Source organism: Crocuta crocuta, unplaced genomic scaffold (assembly GCF_008692635.1).
Source record: "Crocuta crocuta isolate KB4526 unplaced genomic scaffold, BGI_CrCroc_1.0 scaffold278, whole genome shotgun sequence".
Taxonomy (NCBI): Eukaryota; Metazoa; Chordata; class Mammalia; order Carnivora; family Hyaenidae; genus Crocuta; species Crocuta crocuta.
In genome coordinates, this window is record NW_027532173.1 from 1789866 (window position 1) to 1813291 (window position 23426).

The window sequence follows — 23426 nt, forward strand, 5'->3', positions numbered from 1 at the left end:
CTCAGGGTTTGGAGGGCTGGGAGGAGGAGTGGGTTGTGGCTGGACAGCCCGAACCTTCATACTGCAGGGAGTGGGGAGAGGCACGGGCAGCANGCGTGGGGCGCCCTGGGCGGCCCGGCCGGTCCCTGCCCCCTTGGCGCGCCCCTGGCGGACAGTTTGCCTTGTGCTCATCTCTGCTCCCGTGTCCGGGCTGCCAGGGCTGGTGCCCCATCTCCACGGCACTTGCAGAAAATTCCTGGAGTCCCCTCTCCTCCTTTAGCCCCTGTTGTCACCGCGTCCCTGTAGCTTCCGTTTGTGTCTCTTCCTGCCCCCGCCACCTCCCCGCGCGGGAGTCAGAGGACCCTGGATGAAGCCAGGGACCATCACGAGCTGCCATCACACCCTTATCGGGCTCACGCCTTATCAGACATCTTCCTCAGGTTCGTCAGTCAGGTCTTAGTCCCAGGTGGGTATTCTTGTGGCCTTTCGATGGCAGGTGAGTGACTTGCCCGAGCGCGCGTGGCTGGTGAGAGGTGGGTTGTGACAGTTTCCTTTGACTCTAAAGACCAGACCTGCTTTGCTGTTTCAGAGATGCCCCTGCACGTGTTCGTGCTACCTTCAGGACCTGCACCAGCTCTGCACACGTGGGGACGCTCCTGGGGTTCCGTGGGGCTCCCCAGGGCCCCTTATGGGGGGCAAGTTGGGAACTAGGAACTGGCGGGCTTCCGGGCTGGTGTCTGGCACCCACTGGGTGTGTCGCTCTGCCTGCTTTATCGTTGGGCTTGTAGGCCAGATGCTTGAGGAGGTGTGAGCACTAGTGGTTACTGGGTAGAGCTCTAGCTGTGGCTGTTGGTCCCATCCCTCCTCATCCTCCCTGCCTGCTCTCCTCTACCTGAACACAATTAGTATATTTTTAGGGGTTTTCATTGCGGCACATTCAGTGACGTCAAGTACTTTCATGATACCGGGCAGTCATCACCACTGTCCGTTTCCAGAATTGAGGCATCATCCCATAAGGAAAGTCTGTACCTGTTGAGTGCTGGCTTCGCGCCCCCCGTCCCTCAGCCCCTGGTAAGCACCTTGTCCTTCCTGGCTCTGTGGAGTCGACTGTTCTCGGTCCCTCACGTAAGTGCAGTTGTGTGATATTGGCCCTTTTGTGAGATCCAGGCCTCTCGGCGTGAGCTCCAAGGCCCCTGTCACTGGGCCACTTCTCAGAGGGTGTTCCGGGCACGGAGACCAGCCTCTGCTCCCCCTGCACGCACCTCAGGCTGCACCTTTACCGGTAGGTTCCCCGGTAGGTGCTCGCCCTGTCTGGCCTCTTACGGCTGCTTCCCCAGTGTGGACACTGAGTCAGGCGGTCTTCTTACTTGTCTCTCTTCACACGCATCTTGGCTTCGGTGCCTTCTCTCTACTCTTCAGGCGCGTGTTCCTAACTCCTTACGTTTACCATGTCGTGACGTAATAGGTAATCGTCACCAGCCCGGGACATTGTCTTGAGGCTAGACATGGTAGTTCCTCCTTAAAAAATTTTTTTTGATGTTTATTTTTGAGAGAGAGAGAGAGAGAGACAGCGTGGGCAGGGAGGGGCAGAGAGAGGGGGACAGAGGATCCGAAGCAGGCTCCAGGCTCCGTGATGACAGAAGAGAGCCTAATGCCGGGCTTGAACTCTCAAAGAAACACGAGATCATGACCTGAGCCAAAGTCCGATGCTTCACCAACTGAGCCACCCAGGGGCCCCTGTTTTGTTTTTTTAAAAATGTTTATTTATTTAGCGTGCGAGTGAGGAGGAACAGAGGGGAGGGAGAGAGAATCCCAATCAGGTCTGAGATGTTAGCACAGAGCACATGGGGCTCAAACTAGAACTAGATGAACCGTGAGATCATGACCTGAACCAAGATCAAGAGTCAGATGCTTAACCGACGGAGCCACCCAGGAGATGTTAGTTCATCTTTGATGTGCCTCTACTACTAACTTTGTGCCTGGCTTTGAACTGAAATGGTAGCAGTTGATTTCTAGGAGCAGTAATAACCTTTTCTCAACAAGATTTGGTAAATCCAATGAAGAGTTAGGGCTGAAATTAAATTAGGCTGTTTTTCAAGAGGAGTTTTCAGAGATGCTTTGAATGCTAATCACATCTGTGGAAAAGGCAAATTGCCTCCCAGAGTAATTGCTTGTGTATATAAGAAGGGCGCCTGGGTGGCTCAGTCAGTTAAACAACCGACTTCAGCTCAGGTCATGATCTCACAGTCTGTGGGCTTGAGCCCCGCGCCAGGCTCTGTGCTGACAGCTCAGAGCCTGGAGCCTGCTTTGGATTCTGTGTCTTCCTCTCTCTACCCTTCCCCTATTTGTGTGCTCTCTCTGTCTTTCAAAAATGAATAAGGGCACCTGGGTGGCTTAGTCGGTTAAGCGTCCGACTTTCGCTTAGGGCATGATCTCACGGTTCGTGGGTTCGAGCCCCGCGTCGGGCTCTGTGCTGACAGCTCAGAGCCTGGAGCCTGTTTCAGAGTATTTCCCTCTCTCTCTGACCCTCCCCTGCTCACGCTGTCTCTCTCTCTCTCTCTCATTAATGTCTCATTAATGTCTCAATAATGTCTCATTAATGTCTCTCTCTCATTAATGTCTCATTAATAAATGAAACATTAAAAAAATTTAAAAAAATGAATAAATGTTATAAAAGATTAAAAGATAATCATAATAAAGGCCAGTCTTGGTTGAGTAAAGCTTAGTTGATGCCCTTACAGCGTGCTCGGTCTTCCAGGATCTCGGGGTGGATTAACTCATGTCACCTTCCCAGCAGTTTTCCGCGGTGACCATTACAACGCTGTCATTGGCACCCCCGTTGATACATGTGGAAGCAGATTGACAGGTCAAGTATGTTCCCTGATAGTCATAGTCACGCAGTGGTAAGGGCTGCAGCTGGCTTTCCCCTCCTCCCCCACAAGGCAGTCTGGCCCCAGAGCCGGTGCTCCTGACCACTTTACTACCCTGCCTCTTGTCAGTTGGGGAGCAAACAAAAAAAAAGGCCTTGGACAAGTAGCGCCCCCCGCCCCCCCCCGGCCAAGTTTTTTGCTATTTGTGTCCCCAGGGGAGCCAGAAAGTATGTAAAGTCACAGGATATATAATATAATACATCTTCCTGAAGCATCATTTAATTAATTTTTTATATTTTTATTTATTTATTTTTTTTGAGGTAGGGGAGGGGCAGAGAGAGAGTCTGAAGCAGGCTCTGCGCTGACGTGGGGCTCGAACTCAAAAACCGTGAGACCCTGACCTGAGCGAAAACCAAGAGCTGTAAGCTTAACTGACTGAACCACCCAGGTGCCCCTATTTTATTTTTTTAAGAAGGCTCTACACCCAACGTGGGGCTTAAACTCGTGACCCTGAGGTCACGAGTCGCATGCTCCACCAACCGAGCCAGCCAGGCGCCCCTCATTTAGTTTCCATTTTAGACTCCAGTCGCATGGAGGCGGGGTAATGATAATCCCTGGCTCCTACATACATTCACCGTTGGCCCAGGAACGGCTGAATTACTATTTTCGTGCAGTGAGTTCTGCAAACCCATCAGCAGCCCTGAAACTAGAATTTGTGATGGTAACTTACATCTGCCTGGTCACACCTCTGCCCCCTCCTTCCCCAGCCAGAGGTCATTTCACCATCTCCTTGCTCTTTCGCGCTCTCTCTCTTTTTTTTTATTACAGTTTTGTACCTCTGTGTGTTTCTAAAAAGTGTGTTTTTATTATAATTTTGTTTTTACTTTATTAAAAGGATATCATGCCATAGATAACCTGTTGGGATTTAATTCCCCTTCCGTATCACACTGCCAAGGTTCATGCGTGCTTTTGCCTAATGCTGCAAAACCCCTCAAGTTTGACTCTCTATAAATATTCTTTGCTGTGAATATACTGTACTTTATTAGTTCAGTTAATGGACATTTGGGTTTTTTCCAAGTTTTTTCCTGTAGTGAACAGGACTTCCAGGAACATTCTTCTTCATGTCTCCTATCAATCATGGATAAGGACTTTTTTACAATACACATAAGCATATAGAGCATTTTGGGGGGAATAGCTAGATTTTTGGGTATGCACTAACTGTTCAGCTTCACAAAATGCCAAATTGTTTTTCCAAAGTGGTTGTACCAGGGTGCCTGGGTGGCTCAGTCGGTTAAGCGTCCGACTCTTGGTTTTGGCTCAAGTTTTGTGAGTTCAAGCACCACATTGGGCTCTGCACTGGCAGTGCAGAGCCTGCTTGGGATTCTCTCTCTCCTCTCTCTCTATGGCCACTCTCCACTCATATATGTGCGTGCTCTCTCTCAAGACAAACTTAAAAAACAACAACAGTGGTGGTACCAGTTTACACTCCCTCCAGCTGAGTACACTTGGTATTGTTAGACTTCTAAGGTTTTGACAGTCGGATGAATGGAAGGAATATCTCTAACTTGCACACTCCTGATCACTAGGGCAGGTGGGTCTCTGTTGGCCTTCTGTGTTTCCACTTGGGAGAGATACCCGTGTTACTGTGAGAGAACCATGTTTTGCACGTTACTTCTGTACTAACCCGTTGGCCCTGTACACAGTGCAGCTTACGTGGACTTTAAGGATTCCCCTTGAGAGTTGGGGCTTGCATCGGGTTTCCCGCTAATGGTAATTGACTTGCTTAACTTTAAGAGGCGGTTCTTTTGAAAAGTTTGAGAGTTGGCTGGGTTTCATCAGGAGCAGCAGAAGCTGGCGAAGGAGGCGAGTGACTTTTTCTGGTGTCATCCCCGGGGAATGTTGACGGGGTCTCAGGAAATCTCCCTGCCGCCTACGCCTCCCCTTCCCTCCAGGCCAAGCGCCAGGAGCTTTCTTAGATCAGGCTTAGACTGCTGTTTTCTGGTGCCGGTTGGTGTTGGATGAGTGTGTTTGTGAGAAATCCGGCTCACCACGGGTGTGGGTAAAACAGAGGATTTATTACCTTACAGAACGAGAGGAGGTTCAGGTGCCAGACCGCAGAGGGCAGGGACGCAGCTGGAGCCGGGAAGCCGGCCACCCCGGGCTTTTCTGTCTGCCGTAGATTTCCTGCTTTGAACTGCAGACTGCTTGATTGTCTTGACCTCAGGATCACATTTGACAGTTTAAACCACACACAGAAATAAGCAAATAAAACCCTTAGTGTTTGAAAACGGTATTTCTGTTTTGATGATCCACAGGAATGCTCGTTTAGATTTTACAACAGCTTAAAAAAACAGCCCTTCGAAACTTGTGACTTGGCCTCCGTGGGCAGGAAGTAGTAGGAATTTCAAGTTTTATGGGCTGTGACTTCTTGGCTGCTTGTTGAGAACAGGGTTAGTCTGGTTTCTTTTGTGCCTGTGCCAGACTGGGGTGGGTGGAGAGAGGGCGGTGTGCAGTACACTGTCTTCATCCGGACTCTTGAAACACTGGCTCCCTCCTTACCCCACACCGATCCCCTCCTTAACCCACACTGATCCCGTCCTTCGGAACCTACCCTGCCCTTCCCTGCACCCACCTTGCCGGCCCTTCTCAGCTCCTGTGCCTGGCCTCTCTCTAGTGTATGTTCCCATTGGTGCCCCTCGCAGAATTCTCCCGGAGGCGTCTGGAGTTGGGGAGGGTCCTGGAGCTAAGAAGCCATGTTGACCCCCTCCCTGTGTTGACCACAGTTTAACGCTGCCCCCTCCCTGCATGTAGGCTGCAGGACTCAAGGTCCTGGGACACGTATCTGAAGAATAGGTGATTTGCAGATGTGTGTCACGCTTTCTCGTTTCAAGCAATCTCACATCAGAGAGCAGAGGCAGGCTATCGCCTAGAGAGATTATGCCCTCTCTCATTTTCATTACAACACCCCTTACTCCCCTTACTCAAATAATTTGTGAACATGTCATGAAGTGGGCTGTGCTCATCAGTGCCTATGGTTAGAGATGCAGGGTTAATTTGTGTCACGTGATCTCCTCACATAGTATCAGAATCTTCAGTATGATAGGACTTATTTTATTATCAGAGAGGCCATGTGTACAATGGGAAAAATACAGACTCAGATTTTCTGACCTTAGGCAAGTTTCTCACTGGTACAGCTGTCCACATAATCCCTATCTCACGAGAGGTTTTGTGAGATTTAAATGGAGTAACATATAAGCACTTAGTGTGGCACTTGACACACGGTGATTTTTATGAAGCTGCCTCACTTTTGTCAGGGTAATGGGAAAGATTTTTCAAGTCCCTAGTAGTGTACTTCAGAAGGATAGTGCCACAGTGCCTGGATTGCTCTCCGGCTTCTAGCATTTGCTAGCCCTGTGACATTGGGCACATTGTGTGACATCTCTGGGCTTCAGTTTCTTTAAAAATGGCAATAATCATAGCACCTACCTCATAGGATCGTTGGGAGGATTGAATGAATTAGGACAGTGAAATGTGAAATTCTTGGGCCAGTGCTTGATACAGAGATAGGACACGCTCAATGTGGTAGATACTATGTTCACTGCTTGACAATTTTTTTTAATGTTTATTTTTGAGAGAGAGAGAGAGAGAATATTAGTGGGAGAGGGGCAGAGAGAGAGAGGGAGAATCTGAAGCAGGCTTCAGGCTCTGAGCTGTCCGTACAGAGCCCAGTGCTCAAACTCAGCTGTGAGATCATGACCTGAGCTGAAGTTGAATGCTTAACCTACTGAGCCACTCTGGGTTCCCCTAGTTTCACTGTGATGGTAACAATGGTAACAATAATGATAGTTACAATAGTAACAATAACAATGGTAACAACAACAATTGTAACATTATTAGATACTGTGTAGATACATATATGGGGGGGCACAAAAATGTCTGTGACATAGTTTCTGCATTTATAATCTAGCAAAGCAAATGCAAGAGACATATAAAAGACTCCAGAGTGTGGAAAGTGGGGGAAAGACGGCTACAACCCAAATGCCATAGGGTTTGAGAGCTCAGCACTCTGGAACTGAGCACCTTTCTTACTTTCTTCCCACAGTTATTTTCTTAGCATAAGAGAATGGAAAGAACATAGGCTTTAGAATCTTTTTTTTTTAAATGTTTTTTTATTTATTTTTGAGAGTCAGAGAGAGACAGAGTGAACAGGGGAGGGTCAGAGAGAGAGAGAGATACAGAATCCAAAGACAGGCTCCAGGCTCTGAGCTAGCTGTCAGCACAGAGCCCGACGTGGGGCTCGAACCCATGAACCATGAGATCATGACCTGAGCCGAAGTTGGACACTTAACCGACTGAGCCACCCAGGCGCCCCCACAGGCTTTAGAATCTTATTTGGATTTTAATCCAGTGCTGTTATTTACTTATCCTATGAACCTTGTTAAAAGACCCTTGAATTTTGGCAAAATGACACCTACATTTTAGGATTTATGAAAATCCAGTAAATTAATATATGTAAGAGCTTACAAGAGTTTGAGCCCCGTACTGGGCTCTCTGCTGTCAGCTCAGAGCCTGCTTTGGATCCTCCGTCACCCTGTCTCTCTGCTCCCCGCTCCCCACTAGCCCTCTCTCTTAAAAATAAACAAACATTAAAAAATATGTATGTAAGAGCCTAATACAGTGACCCTTGCTAATTACCCTCCCTTTTATGGCATAGAGGGTGAATATTAATATGTTTCCCTTGTATTCTTGACTAAGAGTCACTTAGGACAATATTCAAGAAGAGATCACTAAATTTACAATTTTTACTTTTGTTGTTTGCATACAACTAGTTCTGTAGTTTGTGGCTTGGTGGCGTGGATTTATTTCCTCCCTGGCAAATGATGAAAATGGTTTAATCCAAGACGGCTCCTGATCGTCTTTGGATCAGCTTTGCAGTTATTTAAGAGACTCCTATTTATTTGATGTAACTATCTTGTTGCTAAGGAAATTCACTGAGATGAATATGAATAGTTATAACATGATTCAAGTGTTTTATGGTATCATACCCACTGTTGACCTAGTGTATTACTCTTCTATTGCTGTTAAATTACCACAGACTCAGTGGCTTAAAACAACATGTTTATTGTCTGTATTGTCTGACAGTTCATTTTTAAAAAAAATTTAAAAATATTTATTTATTTTTGAGAGACAGAGACAGAGTGGAAGAGAGAGAGGGAGACACAGAATCGGAGGCAGGCTCCAGGCTCTGGGCTGTCAGCACAGAGCCCCACATGGGGCTCGAACCCATGAACCGTGAGATCATGACCTGAGCTGAAGTCGGACGCTTAACTGACTGGGCCCCCCAGGCGCCCCATGTCTGACTCTTCTGCAGGACAGACGTCTGAGGCAGATCTCACTGCGCTAAAATCAAGGCATTTGGTGGGATCCTTGCATTCTCTTCTGGAAGTTCTGGAGAGAATGGATTTCCTTGCTCTCTTCTTCTGGAGGCAGCCGGCACCCCTTGGCTCCTGCCGTCCCCTCCATCTTCAAAGCCAGCAGCGCTGCCCCTCTCTGACCGTCTGACCTTCCTTCTGTGGTCATGTCTCCTGTCTGCCGCTGGGAAAGGTTCTCCCTTTAAGGGCTGTGTGACTGGATGGGACATCGCTGGATAATCCAGGATACCCCCCTCCCCCGGGTGACTCAACGGCCATCACAACTGCAAAGGCCCTTTTTGCCATCTAAAAGGAAAAGCCTGTGTTTTCCTACACTGAGTTCTTCTGACCACAAATGTATGTGGGTTTTCCTTACATCCACCAATTCTCCTTCTCCAGACACACACTGGGTGTCTTACTCGTCGGCTGTGACACTAACTACGTGGGGTTAGCAGACCCCATAGGTTAAGGGCTCCGTCCCACAAGATTGCCCTCCCCCCGTTCCTGACCCCCCTTTCCAGGCACCAGTGGTGAGTCCCACGTTGCCACTTTGTACTTCTGATTGACTGACTGTAAATCAGAGGTTCCCAGGACCTCCGCCTCGGGCTCAATAATTTGCTAGAGTGGCTCACAGAACTCAGGAAAACAGTTTATTTATTAAACTACCAGTTTATTATAAAAAGATATAACTCAGAAGAGATGTAGGGCAAGGAATGGGGGAAGGGAAAGGGTGCGGAACTTCACCCTCCCAGCACCTCACCACGTTCACCAACCTGGAAGGTCTCATTCCTTCAGTTAGGATGTTGCAGAAGGCGTCGTTATATAGATACAGGTGATTAAATCCTTGGTCGTTAGTGATTAGCTCAGCCTCCAGCCCCCTCTCTCCCTTGGTGGGGCTGAAGGTGACACCCCTTTAATCATAAGTTGATTCCCCTGGTAACCAGCTCCCCACCCCCTTAAGGGCTTTCCAAAAGTCACATCATTAACGTGAGCTTGGGTGTATTTGAAAAGGGCTGGTTGTAACAACAGAAGATGCTTCTTATCACTTAGGAAATGGCAAGCATTTTAGGAGCTCTGGTGGGGAGCCGAGATTAAAATACATACTTCTTATTATATCACAGCATGTAAGATGACCGCTTCACAGGTTCCAGAAGACTAGGGCATGGGCACTTTTGAGGAGCCATTATTCAGTCTACTACATTGGTATAGAATCTAAAAGTGGCTCCAGTAAGAAAGTAGGCATAGGGGCACATGGGAGGCTCAGTCAGTTAAGTGACTCTTGATTCCCGGTCAAGTCATGATCTCGTGGTTCGTGAGACTAAGCCCTACGTCAAGCTCTCTCTCAAAAATAAAAAAATAAACATTAAACAACAAAGAAAGAAAGTAGAGGTCAAAGACAACCTAGATGCTGGTGATATGTAAACAGTAATTCATAAAATGTCAAGCAAATCTTTTCTCAACTCTTCTAACCCACAGCGTTTGCACATGGTCAGTGTTTGAATTACCAGACTCTTTTTTTAAAAATTTTTTAAAGTTTATTTTGAGAGAGAGAACAAGTAGGGGAGGGGTGGAGACAGAGAATCCCAAGCAAGCTTTGCACTGTCAGCACAGAGCCCGACGCGGGGCTTGAACTCATGAACCGTGAGATGGTGCCGTGAACTGAAATCAAAAGCCTGACGCTTAACCGACTGAGCCACCCAGGTGCCCTGCTAGACTCTTTTAAAGTTGCATGATCTGTTTTAAAGAGGTGAGGTAGTGCTCACTCGACTCCGGATGAGCTCCATCTATGGGCTCCAGTCACAGTGGGTTATGGACAAAGTGAGCCATTCCCTCTGTGGTTCAGCAGTTCCTGTTAAAGCCTTTCTTTTGACCCAAACAGCTTGTCTTCATTCATCAAGTCTCAGATGAAACCTCAAGTCTCACGAAATCTCACCTTAGGTTAGGTCCCATCCATCGTACCGTTTCTGACAAAATGGGTGGACCTGGAGGGTGTTGTGCTGAAGGGAATAAATCAGACTGTTTCTCTGGTGTTTGTCTTCACTGCTGTGCTGTGAATTTGGTGAAGGCAGGGCCGGCAACCTCTCTGTGCTCCCGGAGCCTGGCAGCGTCAGGAACCTGCTAGGTGGTAACACACATTTGCTGAATTGAANCTTCATGAGTAAAGCCTCTCACGAAATCTCACCTTAGGTTAGGTCCCATCCATCGTACCGTTTCTGACAAAATGGGTGGACCTGGAGGGTGTTGTGCTGAAGGGAATAAATCAGACTGTTTCTCTGGTGTTTGTCTTCACTGCTGTGCTGTGAATTTGGTGAAGGCAGGGCCGGCAACCTCTCTGTGCTCCCGGAGCCTGGCAGCGTCAGGAACCTGCTAGGTGGTAACACACATTTGCTGAATTGAACTGGGTGCCATTAAGAAAGTGGTGATAAAAGTGGGTCACTGCCAGGTTGGACCATTTCCACTGAGTAGAGGAGACTTCTCACAGAATTCTCTGGCCTCTAGGGAGGAGTCCTGGGGTGGTACTATGGCCCGGCTGTCCCTTCTCAGGACAGACACACAGAGAAGCCTGACTTGATCATCTCTGAGACAGACCGGCTCCCTCCCTCAGACCAGGCTGTGGTTTTCCGGTCCATAGGTGCCATTACCTTCAAATACTTCAGTGGCTGTTGTCTCTCTCTGAACACTTCCTGTGTGTGTGTGTGTGTGTGTGTGTGTGTGTGTTTTAAGGTTCAGTAACCAATCAAGGCAATGAGTGCTGGCCCCTTCAACTAGTGTGCATTTGATTTTCTGCCAAACTTTAATTTTCCAGGGGATTTGCTATTGGTAGCTTTCTGTTATTGGCTGTGGAATGATGTCGTGATGATTAAAGTCGACACATATTGCAGGGGCTCCTGGGTGTCTCAGTCGGTTGAGCACCTGACTGGTTCAGGTCATGATCTCGAGGTTCATAAGTTTAAGCCCCACGTCAGGCTTGCTGTTATCGGCACAGATCCCGCTTCGGATTCTCTGCCCCCCTCTCTTGAAGCCCTCCCCGACTTGTGCTTTCTCTTTCTCAAAAATAGACATTTTTTAAAAAAATATTTTTATTTATTTCTAGGAGAGAGAGAGNCACTTGTGCTTTCTCTTTCTCAAAAATAGACATTTTTTAAAAAATATTTTTATTTATTTCTAGGAGAGAGAGAGACAGCGTGAGCAGGGAAAGGTCAGAGAGAGAGGGAGNCTAGCATGGACAGTATTTATTAAATCGATTGGAGTGTGTTAGGATATATTTGCACACAAAATTCCAAATAAAATATAAAATAATTATAATTCTTGGTAACTGATTTAATAACTGAGTCTGCAGTTATTAAGGAATGTCTTATCCATTATAAATATATATGGGAAAATATAATATTGAAGTCCTATTCAGTGATCAGATAAAAGGCCAGACGTTTAAAAAAGAGATGACCGTCAAATGATCCAACCTGTATTTTTGCAGCTTCATCCATTTTCATCAGTTTTTGTTAGAGAGAAAAAAAGGGATGGACCCTCTGTTCTGTTGTTATTTTAACAGAATCATGGAGAAGGGAACATGGTAGGCTTAGCAAATGCACTTTACTTGTGCTGGGGGTTTGTATTTTGTACTTGATTCTGCCCCTTTTGGACATCTTTTGGGTGACCCATGTCACATCTCCCAGCTTCCATTTCTTCTTTGGTAACCCAACTGCACTGTCCAGTGGGTCAACAATTAAATACGATAGGGCACAGAAAAGGTTTTGTAAATTGCGAGGCACGGTGGAAGACATACAGCCAGGTATTCGGACGGGGTCCATTAGCATGAATGTAATACATAAATAATAATATTTGATAATGATGGATACCCCATTGGCAAATCCAGGGAGCATTAAGTCAGCAGTTTGGAAACCTTGAATTGCCAAAAAAGAATCACAGGCATCAGGAGGTTGGGGGTGAAACAGAAGAGAGGACATGAGCTCTGGGTTCAGATGAACACAAGGATTCAAAACGAGGAGTCAATAAGTCCTTTTTGTATTAATTTTTAAAAAATATTTATTTTTGAGAGAGAGACAGAGAGACAGAGCTCGGCTTGAACTCACGAACCGCAAGATCATGACCTTAGCCAAAGTCAGACGCCTAACTGCCTAAGCCATCCAGGCGCCCCCAAAAGTGTTCTAATGTTATTCTTTGTACTGCTTCTGGTCCTTTCACTTTCCTGGTTCTTTTAAGAAATAACACAGAATTGAAAAAAAATAGATTTCTCTTTGTTAGAAATCTTGGTATGTACATGTATGTAAAGAAGAAAACAGCCAAGAAAATGTCCGATAGTCCCACCTACATTCTCTGTTAATTTTAAGGTTTAACCCGGCAGTTTGGCCCATCACTCGTTCTAGTCATTGACTTCTTACCCCTTCTACTAGTATCCTGCGCTTGTCCCCACAGGAGTCAGAATAAAATGAAACAGTTCCAGAAATGAGCAGGTTTGGGGAGGTCCAGAGGTTGAAGTTCATACTGGGTGAAAATGTCCTGAATTACAGTTAAAATTTAAAAAAAAAAAAAAGCTTTTGAAAATGTTTTATTTATTTCTGAGAGAGAGAGAGAGACAGCGTGAGCAGGGGAGGGTCAGAGAGAGAGGGAGACACAGAATCTGAAACAGGCTCCAGGCTCTGAGCTGTCAGCACAGAGCCCGATGCGGAGCTTGAGCCCACGAACCGTGAGATCATGACCTGAGTCGAAGTCAGACGCTTAACCAACTGAACCACCCAGGTGCCCCTACGGTTAAATTTTTTTTAAACATTTATTCATTTTTTGAGAGACAGAGAGAGACAGCATGAGTAGGGGAGGGGCAGCGAGAGAGGGAGACGCAGAATCCAAAGCAGGTTCCAGGCTCTGAGCTGTTAGCACAGAGCCCGTTGCTGGGCTCGAACTCATGTACTGTGAGATCATGACCTGAGCCAAAGTCGGAGGCTTAACTGACCGAGCCCCCCAGGCGCCCCATCCTAAATTATAATTAAAGTGACTGGGTATAATCGGACTGGGCCTTGCTGGATTTAGACCCTCAGTAAGCTTGCTTTTCTGTCAGTTTCTGCTGTATTGCTGTAGAACACCGCAGAATTGGGTAGCCCCACCTGCCCTTTAGTCTAAGATGTTTGATAGGACATATTGTCAAGATAAGTAGAGGAGAGATGTTTTGCTAATTTCAGAAGTGTCCTCTTCCATTGTTCTGTATAATACTCATAAATATAAGAAATGTGATGGGTGTTACAATGATTTATGGGGCGATTTTTGGAAGAGCTTGCTTCTTTACTTCATTAAGTACCAGACTGTGGTTTTGACACATGCTTCTAGCACGGTAGATCAGAAAGCTGACATCTGAACCTCTGTCCCTTGGTGGAATATTCCAGTTTTCTGTGTCTGGGAATCNAAAATCTCCTTAGGAAATAGGAGATCTGAAGCTGCTTGATGAATCTAGATCAAAGACAAAAGAAATGACGTGTCCCTCCAAGCCACCGCCCTCCACCTCCATGANGTCTCCTTAGGAATTAGGAGATCTGAAGCTGCTTGATGAATCTAGATAAAGACAAAAGAAATGACGTGTCCCTCCAAGCCACCGCCCTCCACCTCCATGACACCCATGCTTCTGTTTGCTCTCTTGTATCTGCCTTCCAGTTATGAGTGACTTGTTAATAGAGCAGGGGACTCTTGCTCCTCTGCGGGACTGGAGAAATGGATAACTTGCCAAACGTGCTTTTTCTAGAATTTAGATCGTCCAGCAACACAGACCACTGTCACTCCATGCATTTCAATATATTTCAATATGCATTGCAGCTCATTTTACATTTTTGTTCTAAAGTTGAATGCTTTCCGGTGATATTTGGGTGGTTGCATTTCCAAGTTACATGTAGAATGATTGCTTTTTTGTAGTCTATTTTGTTTCCTCCCCACCCCACCCCCCGGCCCCCAAGCTGCAGAGAGGCTGAGAGAAGCTTCAGAAAGGACTTTTCCTCTGGTGGCCTTTTCCACCTCTGCAGCAGGTCAGCCAGCCCATAGTGATTCACATACTTGATAAACAAAAATGAAAACAACATTGTTTCTGCCTTTTAGGAGTCTATAACCTACCTGGAGAGCCAAACACACATGCTAAATAGAATACACTGTGAGGTATTTTTTATTAGATCAGCAATCTTCAAGGGTTTTCTCCATTGTAAACGTATTATTTTTTCCATCAGGAATTCTGTATTTTGAAAGATTTTCGAAACTCCTCTATATTGCATTTTTTAAAAATAATGATGAATTTATTATCTTTCCCTTCTAACTAATTAGACATCACCAAAGCTTCTGATTAGCAAGAGAGAATGAGTGTTAGCACACTTGGTTGGAATATTTACAGCAGTAAGCAAATACATGGGATGTTTTGGTGTCTGCATAGCCTTATCACGGAAAATGTAGGATTTCTGTTAGGCTTATAAAAAAACTTCATTATGGGAACACAAAAGTAGAGACAATTGCCTGCTGTGATGTACCTATTACCTATTTTTTTTAATTACTTAAAAAATTTTTTTAAATGTTTATTTTTGAGAGAGACAGTGGGAGTGGGGGAGGGGAAGAGAGAGAGGGAGACACAGAATCCAAAGCAGGCTCCAGGCTCTGAGCTTTCAGCACAGAGCCCACCATGGGGCTTGAACTCACAAACTGTGAGATCATGCCCTGAGCCGAAGTCAGACATTTAGCCGACTGAGCCACCCGTTTTTAAATTATTTTTTAATTCCAGCACAGTTAACACACAGTGTTATATTAGTTTCAGGTGTACAGTATAGTGACTCTACACTTCCATACATTACCCAGTGCTCATCGTGACAAGCGCCCTCCTTAATCCCCATCACCTCTTTCACTCATCCCCTGACTTCCCATCCCTCTGGTAGCCATCAGTTTGTTCTCTGTAGTTGAGAGTGTGTTTCTTGATTTTTCTCTCTTTTTCCCCTTTGCTCATTTGGTTTGTTTCTTAAATGCCACATGAGTGAAATCGTATAGTATTTGTTTTTCTTTGTCTTATTTCGCTTAGCATAATACTGTCTAGCTCCATCTGTGTTGTTTCAGATGGCAAGATTTCATTCTGTTTTATGGCTGAGTAATAGTGAGTGAGTGTGTGTGTGTGTGTGTGTGTGTGTGTGTGTATCACTTCTTTATCCATTCAACAGTTGATGGACAGCTGGGCTACTTCCATAACTTGGCTATTACAAATAATGCTGCTATAAACATAAGAGTGCATGTATCCCTTGAATTTGTGTTCTTGCATTTTTTTTTTGGCAAATACCGAGGAGTGCAATTACTGGATAGTGGGGTAGTTCTGTTTTTAACTTTTAGAGGACCATTCATACTATTTTCCACAGTGGCTGCACCAGTTTGCATTCCCATCAACAGTGTAAGAGGGTTCCTTTCTCTGTATAATACTTGTTATCTCTTGTGGTTTTGGTTTTAGCCATTCTGACAGGTATGAGGTGGTATCTCATTGTAGTTTTGATTTATGTTTTCCTGATATTGAGTGATGTTGAGCATCTTTTGATGTGTCACTTGGCCATCTGGATGTCTTTGAAGAAATGACTGCTCATGTCTTCTGCCCCTTTTAAATTAGATTTTTTTGGGGGGGGTGTTGGATTGTATAAGTCCTTTATGTGTTTTGGATATTAACCTTTTATCAGATATGTCATTTGCAAATATTTTCTCTCATTCAGTAGGTTACCTTTTAGTTTTGTTGATTGTTTCCTGTGTTGTATAGAAGCTTTTTATTTTGATGTAGTCCCAACAGTTTATTTTTGCTTTTATTTCCTTCACGTCAGGAGACATATCTAGAAAAATGTTGCTATGGCTGATGTCAGAGAGATTACTGCCTCTGCTTTCCTCTAGGAGTTTTATGGTTTTACGTCTTACCGTTAGGTCTTTAATCCATTTTGAGTTTATTTTTGCCTGTCACCCATTTGTGATGCTTATCAACTTATCTCGCTTCACTTATACCTCACCACTTCCTCCCTTCTAGGTTATCTGAAAGTAAATCTCAGGTATCATACAACTTCATGCATAAATATTTCAGTGTTCATCTCTAAAGGAGAAGGGTTTAAAAAGCATAGTCATAATACTATTGTTCCACATAAAAGTTAACAATAACTCCTTAATGTCAAATATTTAGTCTATGTTTATATTTCCCCAACTATCACATAATTTTCAAAACAGTTTCTCCACATCAAGATGCATGTAAGTCCATACATTTCAACAGGTGTTTTGTCGACTTTCTTTTATAAGCTTCCTTTTGCTCTTGCAGTTTATTTTTTAAATTTTTTTTCACTTTTTAAAAATGTTTTATTTATTTCTGAGAGAGAAAGAGACAGAGTGAGCAGGGGAGGGTCAGAGAGAGAGGGAGACAGAATCTGAAGCAGACTCCAGGCTCTGAGCTGTCAGCACAGAGCCCGACGCGGGGCTCGAACCCACGAACCGTGAGATCATGGCCTGAGCCGGAGTCGGGCGCCTAACCGACTGAGCCACCCAGGCGCCCCTCTTGCAGTTTATTTTTGAAGAAACAGTTTGTCATGTAGAGTTTACCACATTCTGGGTTTTGCTGATTGTATCTTTCTGGTGGGTTTATAGTATTTTCTTGTCAGTATGTTTTTAGGGGCTCCTGGGTGGGTTAGTTGGTTGAACATCTGACTTTGGCTGAGGTCATGATCTCACAGTTTGGAAGTTTGAGCTCCATGCCGGGCTTTCTGCTGTCAGCACAGACCCTGCTTCGGGCCCTCTGTCTCCCTGTCTCTCTGCCCCTCCCCTGCTCCTGTGTGTGTGCTTCTATGCTCTCTCTTAAAAAGAAATAAACATTAAAAAAAAAATTAACTAACTAAATATGGTTTAAAATTTTAATTTTAATTTAAAACCAAATTTTATTTTATTTATTTTTTTTTACAAATAATTTATTGTCAAATTAGTTTACACATAACACCCAGTGCTCGTCCCCACAAGTGGCCTCCCCCATGCCCATCCTCCCTCCCCCCCACATCCATCAGTCCTCAGTTTTTGTCCGCATTCAAGAGTCTCTCATTAAAACCAAATTTTAAATTTAAATATGCTTTTAAATGCAAAAATAACATATATATGATTATAATGGAGTCCAGTTACATCTATTTGGGTATTAAGTTCTTTAAAAACACATTGTGATATACATTAATGTTTCTTTTGAAACATGTTTCTTTTAAAAAATTTTTAATGTTTATTTTTGAGAGAGAGTGAGACAGAGAGACACAGAGACAGAGTTCGATCAGGGGAGGGGCAGAGAGAGAGAGGGAGACACAGAATCTGCATCAGGCTCTAGGCTCTGAGCTGTCAGCACAGAGCCCGATGTGGGGCTTGAACCCACACACTTCAAGATCATGACCTGACCTGAAGTTGGTCACTTAACCAACTGAGCCACCCAGGTTCCCCTGTATGTTTCTTTTCTTTTTTTAAAAATAGCACATTAGGGGTCCCTGGGTGGCTCAGTGGATGAGTGGCCGACTCTTGATTTTGGCTCAGTTCATGATCCCAGGTTCATGGGATTGAGATCCACGCTCAGTGCAGAGCCTGTTTAGGATATTCTCTCTCTCCCTCTCTCTCTCCCTCTCCCTCTCTCCCTCTCTCCCTCTCTCCCTCCCTCCCTCCCATTCCCTACTGGTGTTCTCTTTGGAAAAATAAAAAGAACACATTAAACAAGAGCTCTCACAATGGGTGTTTAACTATCTTGATTTTGATTTTGGAGTAGTGCTGAATGTGATAATTGTAAGTGATATTTTGAATTTTGGCAATGGTGGTCATATGATCCGAGGACGGTTGTGATGGTTTGGTAGCCAGCTCGTAGGCACTGCTGGTACTACTATAGTATGTTGCTTGTGTTTATAATTGAAGGGAATGTTCACCTTTAGTTAAATGTTACTGAAAGTCAGGGTATATTTTTTTCCCCATTAAGTCCATAGAATCTCCAGAATATTTTCATTGACCTGATCCTCAGATCCCATTACCTGTGGTCCTATTGTTTTCTGGCAAGAATATTTCATAGGTATTGTAGATTGCCATCAGGAAGGAGCCATGGGGNGATCCCAGGTTCATGGGATTGAGATCCACGCTCAGTGCAGAGCCTGTTTAGGATATTCTCTCTCTCTCTCTCTCTCTCCCTCTCCCTCTCTCCCTCTCTCCCTCTCTCCCTCCCTCCCTCCCATTCCCTACTGGTGTTCTCTTTGGAAAAATAAAAAGAACACATTAAACAAGAGCTCTCACAATGGGTGTTTAACTATCTTGATTTTGATTTTGGAGTAGTGCTGAATGTGATAATTGTAAGTGATATTTTGAATTTTGGCAATGGTGGTCATATGATCCGAGGACGGTTGTGATGGTTTGGTAGCCAGCTCGTAGGCACTGCTGGTATGTTGCTTGTGTTTATAATTGAAGGGAATGTTCACCTTCAGTTAAATGTTACTGAAAGTCAGGGTATATTTTTTTCCCCATTAAGTCCATAGAATCTCCAGAATATTTTCATTGACCTGGTCCTCAGATCCCATTACCTGTGGTCCTATTGTTTTCTGGCAAGAATATTTCATAGGTATTGTAGATTGCCATCAGGAAGGAGCCATGGGGGTTTATTGCCTAGACTCATTATTTTATTAGGAGTTGTAAGTCATTGTATTTCTGTCATTCTGTTTTTAAAATAATGGGCTGTTGGTTCCATAGCGTCCTTCAAAGTGACCAGTGAGTTTTCTTTTTAAAAATTTTAAGCATTGTTTATTAACTCATGGATCTAAACATATTTGAGGCATTTCAACCCTTTGCATTTGTTCTTATTGACGTACAGATTGTCTTTTTGTCCTGACTCCTGCAGTGTGGCGGGACCCGGAATCCCAGACTGAATCTGTAGGTTTCTCACCCCAGGACAGAAATCAGCCATTCTCCAGGGAGCCCTCGTTCTTTTCAGCGGGAACCAGTATCTAGTTGCCGTATCTTGGCTCTAAGAGTTTTCGTGATTGCTGGTTGGTCGTCGTTTCAGGCTGGCTTTTCAGTGCACAGAGATAGGAATTATGTATTTTTTAAAAATATGAAATGCCTTATGAGTTAATTCTGGCTTTCAGTAAAGTTCAGAACTATAAGGGTTTTTTAACTTACCCTCCTTCGTCTTACATCTTCATGTCCTTTTCCTTGCACTGTAAATCGACACACCGTTATAATTTTTCCCTGCTTTATTCTGCATTATATACACACAGTCTCAAATTAATGTCAATACTACCTCCATACAATTTATGATATCTTACAGTTCTTATTTTTCCTATGGTAGATTCCAGTAGGAATGTACTGTCAAATCAGTGTGTTTTAAAGTCACTTGAGGGGTACCTGGGTGACTCAGTTGGTTAAGCGTCCGACTCTTGATTTCAGCTCAGGTCGCGATCTCACGGTCGGTGGGCTCGAGCTCCGCGTCAGGCTCCGTGCCGGCAAGTGCAGAGCCTGCTTGGGATTCTCTCTCTCCCTCTTTATTTCTGCTCCTACCCCGCTCTCTGTCTCTCTCTCAAAATAAATAAACTTAAAATTAAAAAAAAAAGTCACTTGAAATAATTCTTCTCTCTTTGGTTTTGCTACCAACTTAAAACATCCTTAAGTCATCTAACATTTTGGTTTTTATTTTAGCCATGGCTTTTTCAAAATTAAATTTTTGCTCTATATTTGTAATACAAAACATTCACAAGGCTCTGTTTTAAAACAAATCTATAAAATAAGATATATTAGACTTTATATTTTACTTTGCTCTTTCCTGACCTATTGCTAACTTTTGAAACAGCTTGTGTTTTATCTTTACACTTAAAAATAACAAATACAGGTAAGCTTTAGCATTCCATACCCTTTCCCCTCCACATTTGCTTCTTTTTAAAGGCTGGCCTGGCTGTCACTCTATAGCAGTGTACAGAGATGCTTGCCTTGCTTTTGTTTTTATTTGTTTAAAATTTTTTTAATGTTTTATTTATTTTTGAGAGATAGAGAGAGAGAAACAGAGACAGAGACAGAGTATGAACAGGGGAAAGGCAGATTGAGAGGAAGACATGGAATCCAAGAGGCAGGCTCTAGGCTCTGAGCTGTCAGCACAGAGCCTGACATGGGGCTTGCACTCATATACCATGAGATCATGACCTGAGCCGAAGTTGGACCCCTAACCGACTGAGCCACCCAGGCGCCCCTCGCCTCGCCTTTACTCAGGTGTGCTCGCCTCGCAGCACACCACTCCTTTGTGTTTTTTGGCTGGCTCCATCATTAGACTTTTTAGGGGTTTTCATTAGTTTTTTTTTTACCACTGTAGATACTGGCCCAGTGAAGAGCCTTATGCACACCTTTTGTGTTTTTGTCAGAGTATCTTTGCGACAGACCCCTAGAAGTGAAACTGCTAGAAATGCCTTCCCTGTCGTGTCCCCCAGTAAGGACTGTGTCATTCTGCATTCTTGCCAGCAATGGTCAGAAGTACCGTGGGACCCCTGGGTGGCTCAGTCGGTTAAGCGTCCGACTTCCGCTCGGGTCATGATCTCATGGCTCTTGGGTTCAAGCCCCGCTTCGGGCTCTGTGCTGACAACTCCAAGCCTCGAGCCTGCTTCAAATTCTGTGTCTCCCACTCTCTCTGCACCCCCCTATCTCTCTCTCAAAAATGAAAAAATGTTTAAAAAAGTACCGTTAAGGTTTTTGAAGTGTCAAAACCAGATTCTGACCAGATTGCTGTCACTCGTTCTATAGATTCCTAGAGTTGAGAGACCTCAGAAGGAATGAGAAGCACATTCTAGAGCCCTGCTACTCAAAGTAAGACATAATCTAGTGGTTTCTTGCTTGCTTTTGAGGAATGACATGTACTAGTACACTTTCTAATCTTTGAAATTTGGTATCTGTGGTCTTGGTGATGCCTTTTCATGTCAGAATATGGGTTCTTCCAAAGCGCCAGCTCCTTGGGTTTATTGGAATTACACGATACATGGATGGCTAAATTTTTGAATCATAGAAATGTAGGAATATAACCTGTCATTGAGGCTGCGTCTCACTGTGTAAAGAAAGACTACTTGCTTATTTTCTAGCCTGCTGCAGCGTAATGTAGAATGCTCTAGTTATAGACACTGGCTAATCCAGGAGCTAAATGGGAGGATTTGGTCTAAGTGAATATCTCTTTTCAGATGTGTAATAGGATTTTTATAGAAGGGCTGGAAGTTACTGTTCTGTACCAGGTATTTACGATGGCAGGTGTGATGGGTTTTAAAATCTCCCCAAGGAAGCTGTGCTCCGTGCAAGTCTTTTAGCCCCGATACGAAATCTGGCCTCTAACTGACAGTGTGCAATGTAGCAGCACGGATTGATTGGGACATAAAGTGAAGGAAAACGTGAGATTTGCATTCCAACAATGCATTTTGTGAGTCATTTGGAAATCTTCTTTTTCTCCAAATAAAAGGGAGAGAATAACTCAGTGGTTTGACATCCTCCTGGCATGTTAGACTCACCAAACGGGCTCTTCAAATAGACTGATATCTGGCTCCCACCTCCTGAGAATCTCATTCAACTGGTTGGGCCGAGGTCAGGGTTTTTGTTGTGTGTTTCTGTTTTTGTTTTGTTTTTAATCCTCCAATGATTTTTTTTTTTAAATACACACCTAAGTGCAGGACTACTGGTCTGACTTTGCAAGTCAAGAAGAGCCAAAGAAATGAATCAATCCAATCATTGCATCTCATGTATATTTGATGTAAAACTGGTGTTTGAAGCAGGCAAGAACCCATATGGCTTTTTCTTCATTCCCGAATCTTCCTGGAAATTGTTTACTCCTCTGGTCCGTAATGAGGTGTTTCATCCCCCGTGAACCTTCTCTGGGCAGTCGGGACTCTTTCTTCCCACTGGCCGCACACCCAGCTCGGCACTGACACTTCCCCATGACGTGTGGTTGTGGGAGGTCTAGCTCCTGGACCAGACCGAAAGCTCCTTAGCATGTTTCAAAATGGCGGATGTGTGTTAAGCACTTTCATAGACCAGGCGCTCTTCCGGGGCCTGTGTTAGTCATGGGGGATGCATGGCCCTGTCCTCTTGGACTATAGATAGAGTTGGTCGGAGAAGAATCCCAAGCAGTGTGGCAGGTGCTACAATAGAGGGACGTGGTGTTTGTTCAGGGCACAGAGCGCGGGCCCCCTCACCTGGTCTGGATAGGAGAGGGCCTGGGACCAGCAAACACTCGGGCCTTTTCAGTTTGAAATCCCGTTTACTCGGCACGTGGTGGGCACCCAGCAGACTTCAGTGAACCCGTGACTGAAGAGCTTCCTGACTGAATACACCAGTAAGTGGAAGTGGAAGATACGGCATCAGTAACAAGTGTGTGTGTGAGTCTGTATCTTGGCGTGGGAGGGATATAAAGATACATACTTTTTTTAAAAAATATTTATTTTTGAGAGAGAGAAGAGAGCACACGGGTTAGGGGGGCAGAGAGACAGGGGGTCACAGAATCAGAAGCAGGCTCCAGACTCCGAGCTGGCAGCACAGAGCCCAGTGCGGGGCTGGAACTCACAAACTGCGAGATCATGACCTGAGCCGAAGTCGGATGCTTAACCGACTGAACCACTCAGGCGCCTTCTCTGAAAGATACGTGCTTTTTGTTTTCTGGAAGAAGGAAAGGGAGGAATAAAGTGCCTTAAAGCTCTTCTTTCGATCCTTAAATTCTTAAATTCATACAACACGTTCAAATAGTAATGGGGTCGGAAGGGACCGTATTCAGTTAATCTTCCACCCGCTTTCCTGCCCCTGCGTCCCAAGGATGGAGAGCCCGTGCTTGCTCTGCTCTCCGGCCGCCTGGCCCCCACTGCCCCAGCCGCCTCAGGAAGTACGACTTGGTTGGGCCGCATCCTGCCATTGAAGTTCCCTGCAGGGGGGGTTCCGTTTGAAAAGCGGCGACAGGACATAGCCCGCAGTTGGATGCCCGGGCTTCTGGCGGCTTCCCTCAGAATGGAGCAGGTTTTGTTACGGGATGGAGAGCCCTGTGCTCAGCTCAGAATTGTGTGAACTAGACCTTGTGGGGAAATGCAGGTGCTTCGGGGTGAAGCCACTTGTCTTGAGGCCCTTTGGTATCTCTCTGCAAGTCAGAGTAGGCTTCTCTTCTCTCTCCCTTTGC

The 23426-nt window shown here is 44.9% G+C and overlaps 1 protein-coding gene across 1 annotated transcript in view; it reads left to right on the plus strand.

The window, feature by feature from the left end:
- Nucleotides 1–468: 468 nt before the first annotated feature.
- The window catches only part of SLC35F2 (solute carrier family 35 member F2), a 47788-nt gene continuing 24830 nt past the window's right edge, over nucleotides 469–23426 (plus strand). Inside the window, exons 1-2 of the mRNA XM_077777425.1 lie at nucleotides 469–475; nucleotides 1195–1261. Coding sequence (XP_077633551.1) covers nucleotides 469–475; nucleotides 1195–1261 — 74 coding nt within the window. The remainder of the gene's footprint in view (nucleotides 476–1194; nucleotides 1262–23426) is intronic.